At 34.7% G+C, this 17,627-nt stretch overlaps 1 protein-coding gene across 1 annotated transcript; it reads right to left on the reverse strand.

Moving 5' to 3' along the window:
* Window positions 1–15,567: 15,567 nt before the first annotated feature.
* On the reverse strand, window positions 15,568–16,704 carry LOC107458692 (uncharacterized). Its single transcript, XM_016076902.1, has one exon. The coding sequence runs from the start codon at window positions 16,702–16,704 to the stop codon at window positions 15,568–15,570; it is 1,137 nt and encodes a 378-aa protein (XP_015932388.1).
* Between the last annotated feature and the right edge of the window lie 923 nt (window positions 16,705–17,627).

Genomic DNA, 17,627 nt, shown 5'->3' on the forward strand with positions numbered 1-17,627 from the left:
GCTTTCTTATTTGATCCTAATTGCATATGTCCTCATAAATTTCTTAGATATCTACCTTGTGATTTAAACTCCTTTTCTTGACTCGTATATTCTTTGATGTAATTTTGGACTTGTTTAATGCATCAAAGTGAATCATTGAAATCTTTGTGAAACTTGTCCGAGTTGCTTGTTCTTCTTTCTAAGGTCTTGTATCTTTTTAGTGACTTGAGATTTGTTTTGATGTCACGTGCGATCGTTATAGATAACAAGTGGTGTGTTAGCTCTTTATGATGTGTTTCGTGAACACGAAAGGTAGAGCTTGTAAGCGTGCGACGTCAGAGGATGTTGAGGAGCTTGATTCTTGCGAAGGAGTTTTGTTGATGTTAGATTTGTGCCTGTTAGTGAGTTACGAAGTGTTTGATGAGGTTGAGAATTCGCGGAGAATCTGTTTAATATGGTATGGTTGAGAATGGTGAAGTTACGTCATGTTGAAGTTTAGGCAGCTGAAGCTCTAAAGTTGGTATGAGTTCAGTGTGCAAACGATATACCCGTCATTCTAATACCAGCTTGCTTTGTAACTTTTCTCAATCGAGCCTATCTTGTGTCTTCCACTTTGCTCCAGACTTCTTCCCTATATTTTTAAGCCATAAGAATATCCTGGATTTGAAAACCGTATAAGTATATATATATGGTGAAACCTTAAAGCTTCCTCCTTATATGTTACATCTTATATATGCCAAAATATTTTTTCCCTAATGTGTTCAAAAGTAAAGCTAGTTTGAACTTCTTTTATCTTGTATCAATTTTCGAGGACAAAAATTTTTTTATAAGTGGGGTAGGATGTAAGACCCAAATTTTTAAAAATTAAATAATTAACTATTTATAAGTTATTATATTATATTGAGATATAAAAAAATTTATTTTCAACAAAAATAATTAAATATTATTTATTTTATTAAATTTAAATTATTTATAAAAAATATATATATATTTTGATTAGATAAATATTAAATTTATTATTATTATTATTATTATTATTATTATTATTATTATTATTATTATTATTATTATTATTATTATTATTATTATTATTATTATTATTATTATTATTATTATTATTATTATTATTATTATTATTATTATTATTATTATTATTATTATTTAACCTTATGTATTACTATCTTAACTTATCCTATGTTCTTTGAATAACACTATTACCTAATAATATTTAATCCATCATTCCTCATGACCGAAAGCCTAGGAAAACTAAAAGGGATCAAGCCAAACGTGGCTTGTGTACCAATACATATATATATATAAAGGTGACACCTAATCACCCTTTCTATGTCTAAATCATCATCAAATCCATTAAGCATGTTCATTATGCAATAACTGAACTTGCATGTATCAAAACAAGAAAAGAAGAGGAAAAACGAAAAGTAAAGGAAAGAAAGAAAATTAAAGGAATCTCTGCTACAGGAGAGCAAAAAACAAAAATTAAAGGAATATATGAATTAATGAAATGACTGCCACAGGAGAGCATATGTGACATTGTTTGGGCCTTAGTGCCAAATGTAAAGTGGGGACGCCCACACACTGAGAACTGTTTTCCAAATGTACGCTTATTGATTTGGAAAGTCACACTGTATGCGGCCTAGCCGTACGACTTAAAGTCACACTGTATGCGGCCTAGCCGTACGACTTATAAGCACATTGTATGCATCTGGAAAGCCATATCTGGGACTTGTGCTCGGGTAATGTCGGGAGCGGGTAGGCAACCGACACATGAGCTCATGGCCTGCATTAGGAATAGACATGCATCATGTTATTTGCACATTTGTATTTGGTTGTGTCTTCTTGTATTACTTCTCTGTGATTGTGCTGTTTGACTTGTTTGTATGTTGGTTTGAATCCTTTACTTGTACTATTAGTTCACGGATATATTGAGGTGAGATGCTGTGGTTGAAAAGTGATTATGTGACTGAGAGATGGTTGGTATGGCTAATTTTGTGATTAAGATTTGTTTTGAGTTTAGGAATTTAAAGAAAAGTAATTATTTATCTAAAGTAGAAATAAAAGTATTTCCAAAGGTTTAACATAATAGTTTTACTAAGTAAGTTAATTATTTGCATTTTAATCTCTACTTTTACGGCATTCCCGTTCCCTACTGAGAACGTGTGGTTTGTTCTCACCCCAAAATCTTCCACCCTTTCAATGACAGGCTCGAAGGTTCAATATGAAGCTGCGGATGAGTAGTAGATTTACTTGTGATTCCTATTTCTTTTTTTAGAGTTCCCTCGCCCTTGTTGCTTTAAGTTTTATTTTATCCAGAGGGATAGGTATTGTATTCGAGTTTTATATGGAATTTATTTGTATAAAACTTATTATTAATAATAATTATGTGATTATTATTATTTGAAGATCTTTGATATGTAATTTTAATTACTAAAATCTATTTTTTTGAAATTTTCTATAAAATTGAAATAGGATACCGAACTAAAGGCTCAGTATTAAATAGTTAATAAGGAAAACAGGTTAGTAATGCCTTACTTTTGGCACGATCATGACGTGCTAAAAGTTAGGGTGTTACAATGAGTGAGTCTACATTGGCAATAGATTACAACAATAATCTAAATACATTATTTTACCAACTCTCATCATTAAAATACAACATAGCAGAAAATGAACATGCAGATCTCCTACTTCAAAGTCTACTAGATTCATATCACAACTTATCATTAACTTAACTAATAATATTTTGACTGATTTTCTTTCCTTTGATGACATGGCTACTGCGGTTCTTGAAGAAGAATCTAGGAGCAAGAGTACAAAAGATAGATTAGAGAGCTCAAAGCAAATAGAGGCTTTATTAATGACAAGAGGAAAATCAATGGAGCGTGATTTCAGTTGGAGCCAAAGTGACAAAAGTTACAAGGAAAGAAATAATTCAAATGTTATAACTGTGGCAAGAGAGGGCACTTCAAAGAGATTATTGGAATAAGAAGAATATATAGAAGGTTCAAAAAGGATATAGTTTTCAAGGATGTGTTGCCAGTAGCTCTAATGATGGAGAAATCCTATATGGCGAAGCAACAATTGGTTCTAAAGGTAGCAAATATCTCACCGATGTCTAGATTGTTGATTTAAGAGCAATCTTACACATAACTCCTCATTTTTATTGGTTTTGTATATATAAATCTGTCTTGGAAGGATCTGTGTTTATAGAAAATGATCATGCCTTAGAAATTGTTGGAATGGGTACTGTTAAAATAAAAATTTTTGATGGTTTTATTCGTTCACTTCAAGGGGCAAGACATGTAAAAGAAGAAGAATTTGTTGTTGATTGGGTAACTAGATGAACTTGGTTGCAATACCCATATTAAAAGTGGGATCTTGACCGTCGTTAAAGGTTCTCTTGTGGTAATAAAAGTAGAAAAAATTGCAGTGAATCTATACATGCTTATGGAAGATATTTTGCAAGAGGCAGAGTCATCAGTTGCTTCAGCAAGCCAAGAAGAAATGACGATGACATGGCATTGAAAACTAAGCCACATGTCAGAACAAGGCTTGAAAATTCTTGTGGAACATAATCTCATTCTTGGTCTCAAATTGGTAAGCTTACTATTGTGACCACTACATTACAAGCAAGCAACATAGATTGACATTTGGAAGTTCGACTGCACGGGGCAAGAACGTATTGGAATTGATTCATTATGATGTATGAAAGTCGCTAGAGATGTCCCTAGAAGAAGCAAAATATCTTGTATCATTTATTGATAATTACTTTAAGAGGCTATGGGTGTACCCGATTAAGAAGAAGTCTTGGAATTGATTCATTATGATGTATGGGAGTCACTAGAGATGTCCCTAGAAGAAGCAAAATATCTTGTATCATTTATTGATAATTACTTTAAGAGGCTATGGGTGTACCCGATTAAGAAGAAGTCAGACATATTTGAAATGTTCAAAGCAAAGTTAGAACTTAAATCTGGAAAGAAGATCAAGTGTTTAAGGATAGATATTGGAAAAGAATAGTCGTTATTAATTTTCTAAGATTTTGCAAGTAAGAAAGTATTCAACGATAATTCACAATTGCATATACGCCTTAGGAAAATTGTGTAGCAGAGAAAATGAATAGGACTCTCCTAGAAAGAGCACAAGCTATGTTGCGAACTGCAGATTTAGCCAAGTCTTTTTGGGTAGAAGCTGTTAAACCCACTTGTTATGTAATAAATCAATCACTATAAACCGCAAGACACCAATGGATATACGGCAAGGTAAGCTACCTAATTATTCCTCTTTACATATATTTGGTTGTCCTATATACGTGATATATGATTCCCAAGAAAGAATAAAATTAGACCCAAAGTCTAGGAAATGTATATTCTTGGGTTATGATGACGGAGTTAAGGGGTATCGCTTGAGAAATCTCACTATCCACAAAGTAATTGTCAGCAGAGATATAATATTTGTAGAAGATACATTGCAAAGAGAACAAAAAAAGGACAGTACTATTAAAGAGATAACCACAGTTCAAATAGATGAGAAATGCAGAGAATGTGATTTTTTTAAAGTAGAACCAGAGCACGAAGAATCTTGCCAGTGATATAGAAGTTCGTCGATCCACACGAAAAAGAAAAACACCATCATGGCACTAAAATTATGTTTTGACAAGCCATGATGCATATTGTCATCTAACAAAAGATGGAGAGCCAACAACTTTTATGGAGGCTATGCACAATCCAGATGCTTCTATGTAGATGACAACAATGCAAGAAGAAATTGATGCATTACATAGAAATCATACCTAGAAACTTGTTGCATTTCCAGCAGATCAGGAAGCCATTAGTAACAAATGGGTTTACAAGATCAATCGAGATAGTAATAATCAGGTGGAATGATATCGTGCAAGATTGGTTGTCAAAGGATATGCTCAAAAATTGTAGACTTCATTGGAAATTTTCTCTATTGGTGAGACTAACTACTATTATTCAACCAAAAGATTTTGAAGAACAAGGAAAAGAAAACTTAGTTTGCAGGTTAACTAAATCTTTGTACGGTCTAAAGTAGGCACCATAATATTGGTACAAGAGATTTGATTATTTCATTTGTTGTATGTTAATGACATGTTGGTGGTAGGTCCCCACAAAGATCAAATCCAAAATTTGAAGGTACAATTGGCTAGAGAGTTTGATATGAAAGACTTGGGACCAGCAAATAAAATTTTAAGGATGCAAATCCACCGAGACAAAAGGAATATGAAGATTTTGCTATCATAAAATAAGTATTTGAAGAAGATCTGGCAATGCTTTAACATACTAGAATGTAAGCCAATTTTAACCTTACTTCCAATGAATTTGAAATTATCCTCAAGTATGTGTCCTAGTAGTGAAGTAGAGAGGATGAAAATATCTCGAGTACCGTATGCATCAGCGGTGAGAAGCCTTATGTATACTAATTGTACAAAGCCAAATATTGCTAAAGAAGTTACAGTGATAAGTCACTTTATGGCAGATTCAAGTAAAGAGAATTGGAATGCTGTTAAGAGGATTCTGAGATACATCAAATAGACCTTTAATGTTGTATTATGTTTTGGAGGATCAGAATTCATTGTCCATGGATATGTCGATTCAGACTTTTCAGGTAATCTTGATAAACGAAAATCTATTATGGAATATATGTTCATACTTGTAGGAGGAGTTGCGAACTGACTATCTAAGTTACAGAATGTTGTATCTCTATCTACTATAGAAGCTAAATATATGGCAACTACACAAGCATTCAAGGAAGCTATTTGAATCCAAAAATTAATGGAGGAACCCGGACACACACAATAGAAGATTCTTGTGTGTTGTGATAGACTAACAGTCAGAGTACCTTGCCCATTGCAAGAAATCATGCCTTTCATTTAAGAATAAAACACATTAGAGTACAATATCACTTTGTTCGGAAATTAGTAAAGGAAGGGAGTATTAATACGCAGAAGATTCACATTAAAGATAAACCAGCAGATGCCATGACAAAATCAATCAACACTAAAAAGTTTGAATGGTGTAGATCCTCATATGGCCTATTAGATAGATGAGCAATATGAATTTTAAAAATTTACCAAAATTAGCTTTAAGTGGGAGATTGTAAAACTTTTAAAGCTATTTTGGTAACATGCGAAATAAAATATGATAAACACCCCTGGCTTTTAGCCATTGAATTTTAATGGTGGAGAGAGAGGAATTATCTACCTCTAATTGATGAATAATTTATATTAAAGAAGTACACCTATAAATTGAGCCTTCTTGATAAGAATAAATGCCATTTTTTCAGAAACTACAAAATCCTACAAAATCATAGTACATATTTTCAAAGGCTACAATAGAACAACATTCTACATCTCAAAAGCAAATATTACGCAAAAATCATGCGAAAATCATCCATATAAAGGAAGACAACAATAACATACAACAATGGCAACTAAATGAGCAAGAACAGAATCAAGAATCAAAGGAAAGAAAAGCTAACCTCCAAAAGCAGAATAATAAAAGAAACAAAAGAAGGGTGCATTGTGACTATGATAATCGAAACACCAAAGTTTGGAAGAAGAAAACTTGGAAAAACGGCTCGAGGTGGAAGGAGAGTCTTTGCGTATAGAGAAAGTGAGAACCTTGTGAGAGAGAAGAGATATCCTTTGACAAAGAAAATAAAATGAAAAAGAAGAAGAAGAGGAAAAGTCAAGATTATATAGCTTTGAATAGGGAAAAGTTGGTCAATTCACCTTGTTTTAAAAAGCTTTTAATATTGTGCATAGTTACCAAAGTAACTAAAAAGATATGCAAATAATTATAGACGTATGAAACGTCACATCAATTCAAAATCACATTGAGTGACCGACCTCTTCATATAAGATCACGTTCAAGATGCTGACTTGCATCGCGCAACTTGAGCACCAAATTTCTCGAGTCCAACTTACCTGAACTCTACCTCGAGTAGGGACACTATTTATACCTTGATCCACAAACGAAGCTAGGCCCAAAGTGGACAAGTCTAATCTACAAAAGAAATGTCTAGGGGACCTTTCCCCATCTGTCTGACCTAAATAGGGAACAGGCTTATTAATATATGCAGAATCTTAACTGCACATAAGAATCTACTTAACAATTCAAATATGAGGCATCAACAACTCATACACAAAAGGCGAAGTAACAACCCACCATTATAGGTTGGTAAGTTACAGAAAGATAACAAAGATTATCTTTCTACTCACTACAAGACACATGGAGGTTTATGGCGGTAATTTGGGGGCGGTTTATCAAACCGCTGTGAATGGAAGAATAGGGCCGGTTCAGCTTGAGGTTTTTGAGTGCACAACTAGACAATTTTAATTTGGGAGGTTAACCCCAACCCGTTCTCCTTTCTTGATTAAAACATGGTGAATAACTTCCAAGGGTTCTCTGCCTTTCCCCTGCATTCAAAATCGCACCTTTCTCATCTTATCAAGTTTTGGTGTTTCTCAATCTCCTTGCTTTGCCATGTATGTGTATCCTATCTCACTACCAATTTAGTCCACCTTTACCTGCGAATCCCGCGAACAAATTTCCATTCAATCCGCCACTCACGCACTGCCCTTCGATCGTTCTGGTCGCGACCTAAGTTTCTGAGATCGAGAGAGAAAGCGTGCCTTCCTTTGACACGTCTCCTCTGCCAATGACGTCATTGCTCTCTCCGTTAGCAAGCTATCAATTTTTGCACTCTCTTCTTCCTTCCACTCATTTTCAATTTCTAGTGCTCTTTCTCCGTCCTTTTCTATTCATTAATTTTTTTATTCTGATATTCTGATTGATTTGCTCTTTGATATAACAATATTTAATGAGTTTTAGTTTCTCTTGATTGAATTGTTTCAAATTCTCAAGCACTCCAGGTGTTTGATGAAATACTTATTAGTTTTTCTTCTCACTGCATGCAGTAATTGATGTTGATTTAGTTAAAGATTATTAATTTGTGAGGGAGGACCAAAATATGAGTGAGGATGATAATAATGATTCCTCAAAGATGGTGGTTCTATCTTTTTAGATTTTGGAATTCCCTTATTTTTATAGATTTTATGAGCTTTGGATTTTATCTTATTTTTATGGGTTCGAGGAAGATAGGGCTTTGATAGTTAATCCCTTAATTAGTTATGGCAAGGTACTATATTCTTAGCTTAGATAGCAGTAATGAAGAGATTGACAAAATTTGATTATGTCTAGGTGATCATGGGGTGAATGTAATCAAGTGATTGACAAATTTGGTTATGTCTAGGAAATCATGGGTAAATGCAATCAAGAGATTGACTCCTTGATCTAGCTCTGATGTTTAAGTGAGTACCTAGAATAAGAAGTCTCAGAAAAGGAGTGTGCATGTTCATGTATGTTTGTGTGAGAGAGTGACAAAACGAGCTTGTATTCATATACTTAGAGGCATCTACAGGTTGAGTAATCTTGACTTGTCACTGACTAAGAAGTCAGAATAATTGGTATGAGATCTTCTATGATTGTTTTTTTCCTCTGCTGAAGTTTCTTCTCCCATTGTAAAATTAGACAACCCCATGCATAGTATGTTAGTTAGTATGAACCCATTTGAAAATTCAAATTGTGCGCATCTGGCTTAATGGACAATGAATGTGTTTTGTCAGTGTTGTGTTGCCCATTTCTACAGTCCAATTTCAAATTTCTATGTGTTGATTGTGTCTTTTATATATCTTAATTGGTTTTGTCTAATATCTGAATCTGTTTTTATGTAATTTCTTTTCCTCAAAATTCTATGTAGAGGGTGCCGCCTTCAACTTGAGGTTACTTTTCAGTCTTGAAAAGTTACTTGAAATTTAAAGGTTATTAAGTTCCTGCTTGTCCCAGCCTCCCAGGAACTAGGTTGGGATAGTGATAGTTAAAAGTTTTTATTACAGAAAGGGCAATGGAATTGGTAGATTTTTTTTTGTGCATGTGTATGTGGCATTGGCATGGATTGTACAAAGTCCTGTAAATAAAATCCATTGGTCTAGGCTACAGCAGCAAGAGAACTGGATAGCTTTGTCATGAGTAATTTTTATCATTATTACTTTCTTTTAATGCCAATTTCTCTGTGCTTCCTATCTATTTCTTTGTATTAAATGATTTGTTTCTTTGTTTTGTCTAATTGATGCATTCATTGACAGTCTGATGTGGAAAACAACACCTATTACATTAATTTTCTTGGCTACTATGATACCCTGCTTAGAGCCTCCGGGTGTCCTCTCCTTTGATTGGAACTTCGAAAATATGGGTGAGGATGATGACAATGATTCCTCAAACACGGTCATTCTATCTTTTTAGATTTTGAAATTAGCTTATTTTTATGAATTTTTATGAGCTTTGGATTTTATCTTATTTTGCTTAGTAACTAAGAGCTTAATAACCATGTTGCTTCAAGGAAGATATGTCTAATTGAATTAGCAATTGTTGAATTTTTTTATTAAACAAGTCAAATTATTGATTAACAATGAATTTGTTAACAGGTGATTTTTGTTGCAATTGAAGGGAGCATAAGTGTAAGTAAGAAGATTGTTAGAATCGAGTTTGAATTTCGATCACTCCCTCTTTTTGAAACTTTATGCAATTCCTCTAGATCATGCAGTAGTATATAGGGAATTGGATGAAGAATTTAGAAAAGGTTTAATGCATTTAAAGAGCAAATTAATCTCGCTAAGGCTAACAAAAGGTTTAGTGCATTTAAAGAGCACTGTTACGTTTCAGAGTTTTAAAATTCTTTTTATGTTATTTATCTTTGGTTTTGGGGAAATTTGTAGGGAAGAGCTTAGTGGTTTCTCACGGAAGTAGCTAGATTTGGAAATATATTTAAAGATCCACAATGGCACAATCTTGATCAATATTTCTTAAGGTTCGTTTGTTTTACATGGCCTATCACATGATTATACATTTAAACTATTTTCCATGAGTGAATTCTTAGAATATTAGTATTTTACAAACATTTCTCATTAGAATTTTGTGCAAATATTTTTAGATTAGACTTGGACCATGCCTTGGGTGATATGCAATCCACGGAAGAAGCAGAAAAGACAATGTAGGAATGTCTTTCAAGAAATTTTTCCACATGAATTTTGCAAAGAGATAGCTGACATGGTTTTGACAGAACACAATATTATCGTACTAATTAATCACTGTCACTGAATTGTTTTGCAACTTGAATATTTAGGTATGTTCTTGTCCTTTTGGTTTGATTATTATGTTTCCAGTTTTATTTATAATCACTGATTTATTAGAGTAAAATCTTCTATTGTCTACAAGGGGAACTAAAGAAGTGGTGGCCATCATTTTCTACTCTTCAATACTAGGGATGGACAATTAGCAAATTGTAAGGAGTATTTGAACTCCTTCTTGAAGGCAGGTTTGCCTCCTCCATTTAATGTTCTTCCTGTGTTATTCACTCTTTCTTTGAATACTTTTTCTCTTTTTATGATTTTGTAAAAAGAAATGCTATTTGAAGCGAACTTAAATATGAAAAACTTCATTTCCAATGTAGGCTTTGATCTTTAATTAGCCACTTATCAATCCAGCATCATTGATGTCATTTTGTATCTAAATGCACTTTTGGTAATTCAATTATCTATTAATGCATTTTTGTTTTGAATTTATTAGATACTATTTTAGTTTTGATTATCATATAGCTTGGTGTTTTTTAATTTATTAGATACTATTTTACTATATTTGGCTTACTTATTTCTTTTTTGTTTTTCTTTTTTCCTTATGGAAAGGAATGAGAGCCGCAATGGAATCGTGACCTTAGCTCTATGATACCAAGAAAAACTTAACAAGAAGGTAAGAAAACAGAGAATTAATAAATTCTATAGAATATTTGATTTAGTGATTGAGAACTGTGATTGTTTGTATTGTTGTGTGTACAAACTTATTCACCACTTCACATATGAATTAAAAGTTTATTTTTTGCATGCACCTAAGAGCCAATATATGTTGACTTTTGAGTCATCTTCTGCATAAAATTGATCAAATTGTGATTTCCAATTATAAGAATCATCCAACACTATTTATTATACTCGTCACTGAAAAATGAATATAATTTTGTTTCAGAATTTAACAAAATTATCAAGTATTAGTAATTTAATCATTTTATAGTAACTTATTTCACTTGGAAGATTTTTGTTTTAGACTTGAAGACTAGTCTAACTGCATAACTTGATATTGTCATGTTTATTTTTTTTAGCATTGGAATTGGCTACTGTGATGTGGACTTCTGTAGACTATGCTTTTGTTAACAACTTCAAGATATAATATGCCAAGCATTTAGGGTCCAATGAATAGTTCATGTAACCATGATTAAAAAAATGTGGTTACTTTTTTAAATTTGGCATATTGGTTTTTCTCTTTTTAAACCTTATTTAGGAATTAAGAGGACATTTAGGAAGGCGATTGGGAGGGTATATCATGATCTTTTTTCCTTTTAATTTTGATTTTTGGAGAGGCAATGGAATGTATCGACTTGTTAATAATTTCTGGTATAAAATGCCGAATTCCCAAGATATTCTAACTTCTGAAAGTTCTAAAGGCATCATTCTGATCATGTTTGGTTTAATCTATATGTCAACTTGTATAGATAGACTTTTTTGTATTCCATGACATTGTTAGATTGATTGAAGGAGTGTGTTATTTTGCAGGAAGCTATTATGGGACCATTGATAACAATAGTCATGATTGCTCGGAAGGATTTGTATGCTGAATTTGTTCTTGAAGAACCTAAAGGAAAGCTTATGCTGGCAAGCCATTTACATTTGCTTTGCATGTGTGATGTGTGGAAAACGATCCAACACAAAACTCACCGGCAAGTGTACCGGGTCGTATCAAGTAGTAATTACTCACATGAGTGAGATCGATCCCAGAGGGATTGAAGGATTGAGAAATTTTAGTTAGGTGGTTTTAGTTAGGTGGTTGATTTAGTCAAGCAAACAAGTGTTGATTTGAGTGATTTGTATCCAACAGAAGCTAAATTGCATGAAATTTAGAGGGAGAGGGATAATTGACTGTAAATTAAAGGGTAAAGGAAGTAAAGAAGCTGAATCTTAAAGTGCAAGTAATATAAATGACAGAAGCTTAGATTGCAAGAAATGTAGATTACTTGAATTATAAAGGGATTTGGGAGCTGGAATTTCAGAAATTAAACAAGAGAAAGTGAATGACAATCAATAGAGAAGTAAAGGATGAATTAAAATGCAGCAGATCTAAACAGAAAAGAAGAATTGCTTGAAGAAGCAAAACAGAAAGTAAATTCAGTTCAATTGCAATAACTAAAAGAGAAGTTGAAGATCTCAGGGGTTGAATGAGACTAGAGAACAAGTCTAGATCTCAATTCCTTCCTTGATCCAATAGAGAACAATTGCAGAAGAAAATAGAGATGAAAGCATTAAAGAGAACTTAGATCCAAATCACAATTCCTTAAAATTATGCAGAAAGTAAACAAAGAGAGATCTCAGATCAAGAATGAAACAGAATTCCTTCAATTCTTAATACAAGATTCAAAACAAAGAATGAAAAGTGTAAAAGAAAGAACAAAGAAGAAGAAAACTCAATTCTCTCTTCCAATTCCCAAACCCAAAGCTCAAAACTCAAATTCAGCTCTCCAATGAAAATTAAAAGTGTCTAAAAATCCTAAAAGGTAAGAAAAGGTAAAAAGAAAGTTTCTCTAAATCAAACTAACTTCTATTTATACACTTCCTATTTTGGATTTTAGAATTTGGAGTGGGCTTTTTAATTTTGTGAATATTTAAATTTAATTGGAATTTTAGTTGAATTTTGGCCCATGGGTACCACTACCAGGGCAATGCTCGGTTGATGCCAAGAGCGCAGCATCCAAGCCTTGCTGGCCTTCCAAGTTTGCGTGACAAGCTCCTTTGGCAACATCAGGGTAGCGCTTGGTTGTTCGTGAGAGCGTAGCATCCATGTTGCTTGTGTGTGTTAAATTGGGCGCTCCAAGCTCTCTTGGCCTTGTCAAGCATCGCACCAAACTCCCTTGGCGCTGCCTCCCTTGCGTGACAAGCTTGCTAGTGCTCGGTGAATAGGAAGAGCGCAGCTCTCTTTGCTTGGGGTGAGGCTTCAGTATCAAGCTCTGGTGGAAGCACTTCCGCGCCAACTTTGAGGAACAACCAAGGGTAGCGCTCCTCCAGCTCCTTGGTCCGAACCTCCATGAATGCATTTCAACCAATTTTTGCTTGTTTTCCTTTCAAGGAGCGCTTTTTCCTTTCCTAGGCACATAAGTTCGAACCTTGTGGCCTCCAATAGCAAACATTTCACCTTGAATTAAATTGGAATGGAGCCCGATAAAGTTATTTGTGTTAACCGAGCATTATGATTTTTGCCTTGCTTCTTTGGTGCTCGGTTAACAAGGAGAGCACATCATTCCTTGCTTTGCTTTCTTAGCCTTGAGTAGGGCTCTCATAGAGAGCGCTATAGCTTCTCCTTTGATGTGCCACACTTTCCTTCTTCTATAGGCCACGCTTTTCTTCTTCCTTAGGCCACGCTTTCCTTGTTTCTTTCTCTTCTTTATCTACAAGTAATCAAAACAACCAATCAAAGTATCACCAAATTCACCAGGTTTGTAAATCATTCAAAACCCAATTAATTTTGGCTTAAACCTCATGATTTAGTGTCAAATAAAGGATGGTTAATTGATTCAACAAAACCATGCAAATCCACTCCAAACCACTTACTTATAATGCAAGAAAGTGCATAAAACCTAATGAAACAAGTGAAAAATGCTTGAAAAGCTAGCATAAGATGACTTGTCATTACAACACCAAACTTAAACCTTACTTGTCCCCAAGCAAGCACTAAATATAAGAGAAAATGAAATGAAATAGAGAAGTATGCATGTTCTTATTTAGCAGATAGTTGAACTTGGTTCATGGGATTTTATGCAGACAATGGTAGCTCATTTATCACTTGCTGCTATATAGGAAATGTTTCCTCAAAGGTTCACTAAGGTTGCTGCTACAATGCTTTGCTTTTGCTTGATCCCTTGCTAGCTTTTCCTTCCTTATTTTTCTTAGAGAGCTTATTACTCATGGAAGGCTTGGTGGCAAATGTTGTAGCAGCCTTTGGCTTAGTTTTGCTCAACATTTCTTCACCACAGACACATGGCTCACATTTTCTTCCTAGGAGCATTGATGCCTAGCATCTCTTTGGATTACTAAGTGTTTTGTAGCTAGGTTACTCTTGATAGTGGATTTTCAGTTGGCAATCCCAAATCAGTTGATCTAAGTGGCCAAGTTTTAAAATACTCCTTAGAACTTACTTGTCTAAGTATATCCTAGTATACAAACACCACAAGCATATGTCCTAGGGTCCAAGCTATTGGTGTCTAGCCTTATTGTTTCTTTCTTTGCCAATTCTTGGCTTTTCTCTTTCTTTTCTTTTTGTTTTGATTCATTCTCAAGGGATTTCTATTAATAGCAGACTTTGCAGCAGCAAGCTAGTTCATACTTCAAGGAACATGTCATTATGCAGCATTTATTTTATGAGCTATTCACTAAGTCAAACAAATACCACCACTAACTTTCATTCAAACTTCTACAACATTGAACATTCACTTCCTATTTCAAACATTTTCCTTTTATTCAAACAGCAAGGAAATAAAACAAAATTCAAGCTAATGATGGATGACAAACATTATGCAGATCAGCATTCATGGCAAGCATTTCCACTTACAACTAAATGAACACTTTAGCCAGACATATAGGGATTCCCAATTTTTTTTAAATATTTCTCAGCAACAGGGATTAGATGCAAATACAACCTGTTGGGTTGCAGCTTTTCATTCTTCCTTCTATTGTGTCCCTTTTGATTCATAATGTAGACTATCTTCAATTATTGGCTGTTTTCCTGCATAATCCTCAAAAGTTGCTTGTTTCTCAAGCCCTTAAGCAAATGGTTAGTATGCATGAATTGAGTATGGCTTTCAGACTTACTTTGGTGTGGGAACACCAAACTTAATTCCTTGCCAATGTTTCTGATGCAATAAGCTAACCATTTATGAATTCTTTTGTCTTTGCTAAAGGTTATAAAGCTAAACTAGAAACAGGCAATGGTTAAATAGTTTGTCTGTTTGCTTAAAACTAGTAAACCTTTATACAAAAGATGAGAATACGTTTCAAATGAGATTTTTGGTGGAACACCAAACTTAACATCCTTCATTCTCCCTTAAATTAAATTATTTTGGTATGCAACACCAAACTTAGCTCCTTGCACTACAGATAAAACTAATTAATCTTTTTATTGAAATGGCTGGAAAAGAAAACTACCTCAGGTTGGGTTGCCTCCCAACAAGCACTTCTTTATTATCGTTAGCTTGACATTGAGCCTTCATTAGGGTGGTTGATGACTGTAGTGTCTCAGCTTGTCTCCCCTCACTGTGAGCTTCCTTCCAGTGCATTTATGTTCAATTTCTGCATGCTCCAGTGAGAATATCCTACTGACAGTGTAGTAGTCATCAGCTTGTTGGTTTGTTCCCAACTATTGGTAGATTAACTGTACTTTATCTCCCTTTGAAAGTCCCTCAGTTGGGACCTTTTTGTTCTTCCACCCCTTTTGAGCCTTTTTCTTGCTTTTCTTTCTTTTTTGTGTTGATCTTTTCTTCTTTGACAGTGGACTGCATTTTGGGACTTTCCTTCTCAGTGATTAACACTTCAATTTCTTTTAGCTTTTCCTCATTACTCTGCTCAGTCTCCTTCTCCTTTTGTTCTGCCTTGTTGCTTGTTTCTTGCTTTGGAAGGGAATTAATGAGTGTCTTGTTGGTTTCTTCCTTCCACTGTAAGTCTTCTCTGTTGATCTCCATGCATTCTTTCTTTTCATCATAGTGCTGTGTTTCTGGAAAGACATTTAGAGTAATACTTTCATCATGCATTCTCAAGGTCAATTCCCCTTGTTTCACATCTATAATAGCCCTTGCTGTAGTCAAGAATGGTCTTCCTAGTATGATGGAATCACTTCCTTCCTTATCTAGGTCCAGAATCACAAAGTCTGCAGGGAATATAAACTTATCCACTTTGACCAAAAGGTTTTCAGTCACACCTTTGGGAAACACCACAGACTTGTCCACTAGCTCTAGTGACATCTGTATGGACTTTACCTCCTCTATGCATAGCCTTTTCATCAGAGACGAGGGCATTAGATTGATGCTAGCTCCTAGGTCACACATTGCTTTATTGATGCTTATGTTGCCAATGGTGCAAGGTAGGAAAAAACTTCCAGGGTCCTTCAGTTTTGGGGAAAGCCCTTTCTGGATTAATGCACTGCATTCTTCAGTGAGCAATATGGTTTCCTTCTCATGCCAACTTCTCTTTTTTTCGATAAGTTCCTTCAAGAATTTTGCATATAGAGGCATCTGCTCTAATGCCTCAGCCAGAGGGATATTAATCTCCAATTTCTTGAAGACTTCAAGGAGTTTGGGGAAGTGTTGATCCTTGGTTTCCTTGTTGAACCTTTGAGGATATGGCAAGGGAGGTGTGAAAGTCTTCTCCACTTGCTTCTGTCTTTGAGATGGTCCTTCTATTGTTTCCTTCCCTTTTCTTGAGATTTGTGGCTGCTTCTCTTGATCATCCTTCTCTTTGAGCTTCTCTGATGTTTGCTTACTTGTTGTCACTTCTTTGTTGCTGGCTTCCTCTTTCTCTGTTGGCTTTTTGTTGCTTTCCATAGGCTTCTTAGTTGCCTCTTTGTCATTCACCAAGGTTCTCCCACTCCTTAGCTGTATAGCTTTGCATTCTTCTTTAGGATTGGAATAGTGTCACTTGGAAGTGAGCTTGATGGCCTTTCAATCATAGCTTGCTTGGAAAGTTGTCCAATCTACCTTTATATATTTCTTATGGAAGCTTCATTGTTCTTGTTTGTAAGTTCTTGCTGTTTCATCATTTTTCCATCAATATCCTCAAGTTGGAGATTCTCTGAGAGTCTTGTGGGATTTGTGGTTGGTTGTGAGTTGTTGAGGGTGAATGATAGTTATTTTGGTTGGTGGTTTGGTTATTGGATGGATAATAGTTGGAATTGGGGTAGTTGTTTTGGGGTTTTCTATATGAATTTTGGTTATTGTTCTGCTGGTTGTAGTTCTGGTTGTTTCTTGAGTTGTTTTGGTTTAATTCTTTTGCCATAGCTGCTGGTTCTGGTTGTGGCTATCTCCCCATTTAAGGTTTGGGTGGTTCCTCCAGGATAGGTTATAAGTGTCACCATAAACTTCATTTGATCCAGAACCTTAGTTGTGCATATAATTCACTTGTTCTTGCTGTTGATCTTCACAAGCTTCTTCACTTTGCCCCCATGTGGTTGATGGTTGGCTTGTATTCACTGCTGTAACTTAGAGGCCATCAATTCTCTTGGCCGTTTGCTCAAATTATTGCTGAATTTGCTGTTACATCACTTTGTGTTGAGCTAGGATTATGTCCCCTTCCAACTCTAGCACTCCTTTCCTTTGTGATGGTTGGCGCTGCCTTTGATGAGCAAAGAAATATTGGTTGTTAGCCACCATATCAACGAGATTTTGGGCCTCCTCTGCAGTCTTCATTAATTGTAATGAGCCTCATGCTGAGTGATCTAATGCTTCTTGAGCCTTTAGAGTTAGTCCTT

The sequence above is a fragment of the Arachis duranensis genome, chromosome 7 (assembly GCF_000817695.3).
Source record: "Arachis duranensis cultivar V14167 chromosome 7, aradu.V14167.gnm2.J7QH, whole genome shotgun sequence".
NCBI classification, from domain to species: Eukaryota; Viridiplantae; Streptophyta; class Magnoliopsida; order Fabales; family Fabaceae; genus Arachis; species Arachis duranensis.

What these genes read in the sequence shown, in the direction of transcription:
- LOC107458692 (XM_016076902.1), bottom strand. Translation starts at nt 16,704, where the DNA reads ATGGAAAGCAACAAAAAGCCAACAGAGAAAGAGGAAGCCAGCAACAAA.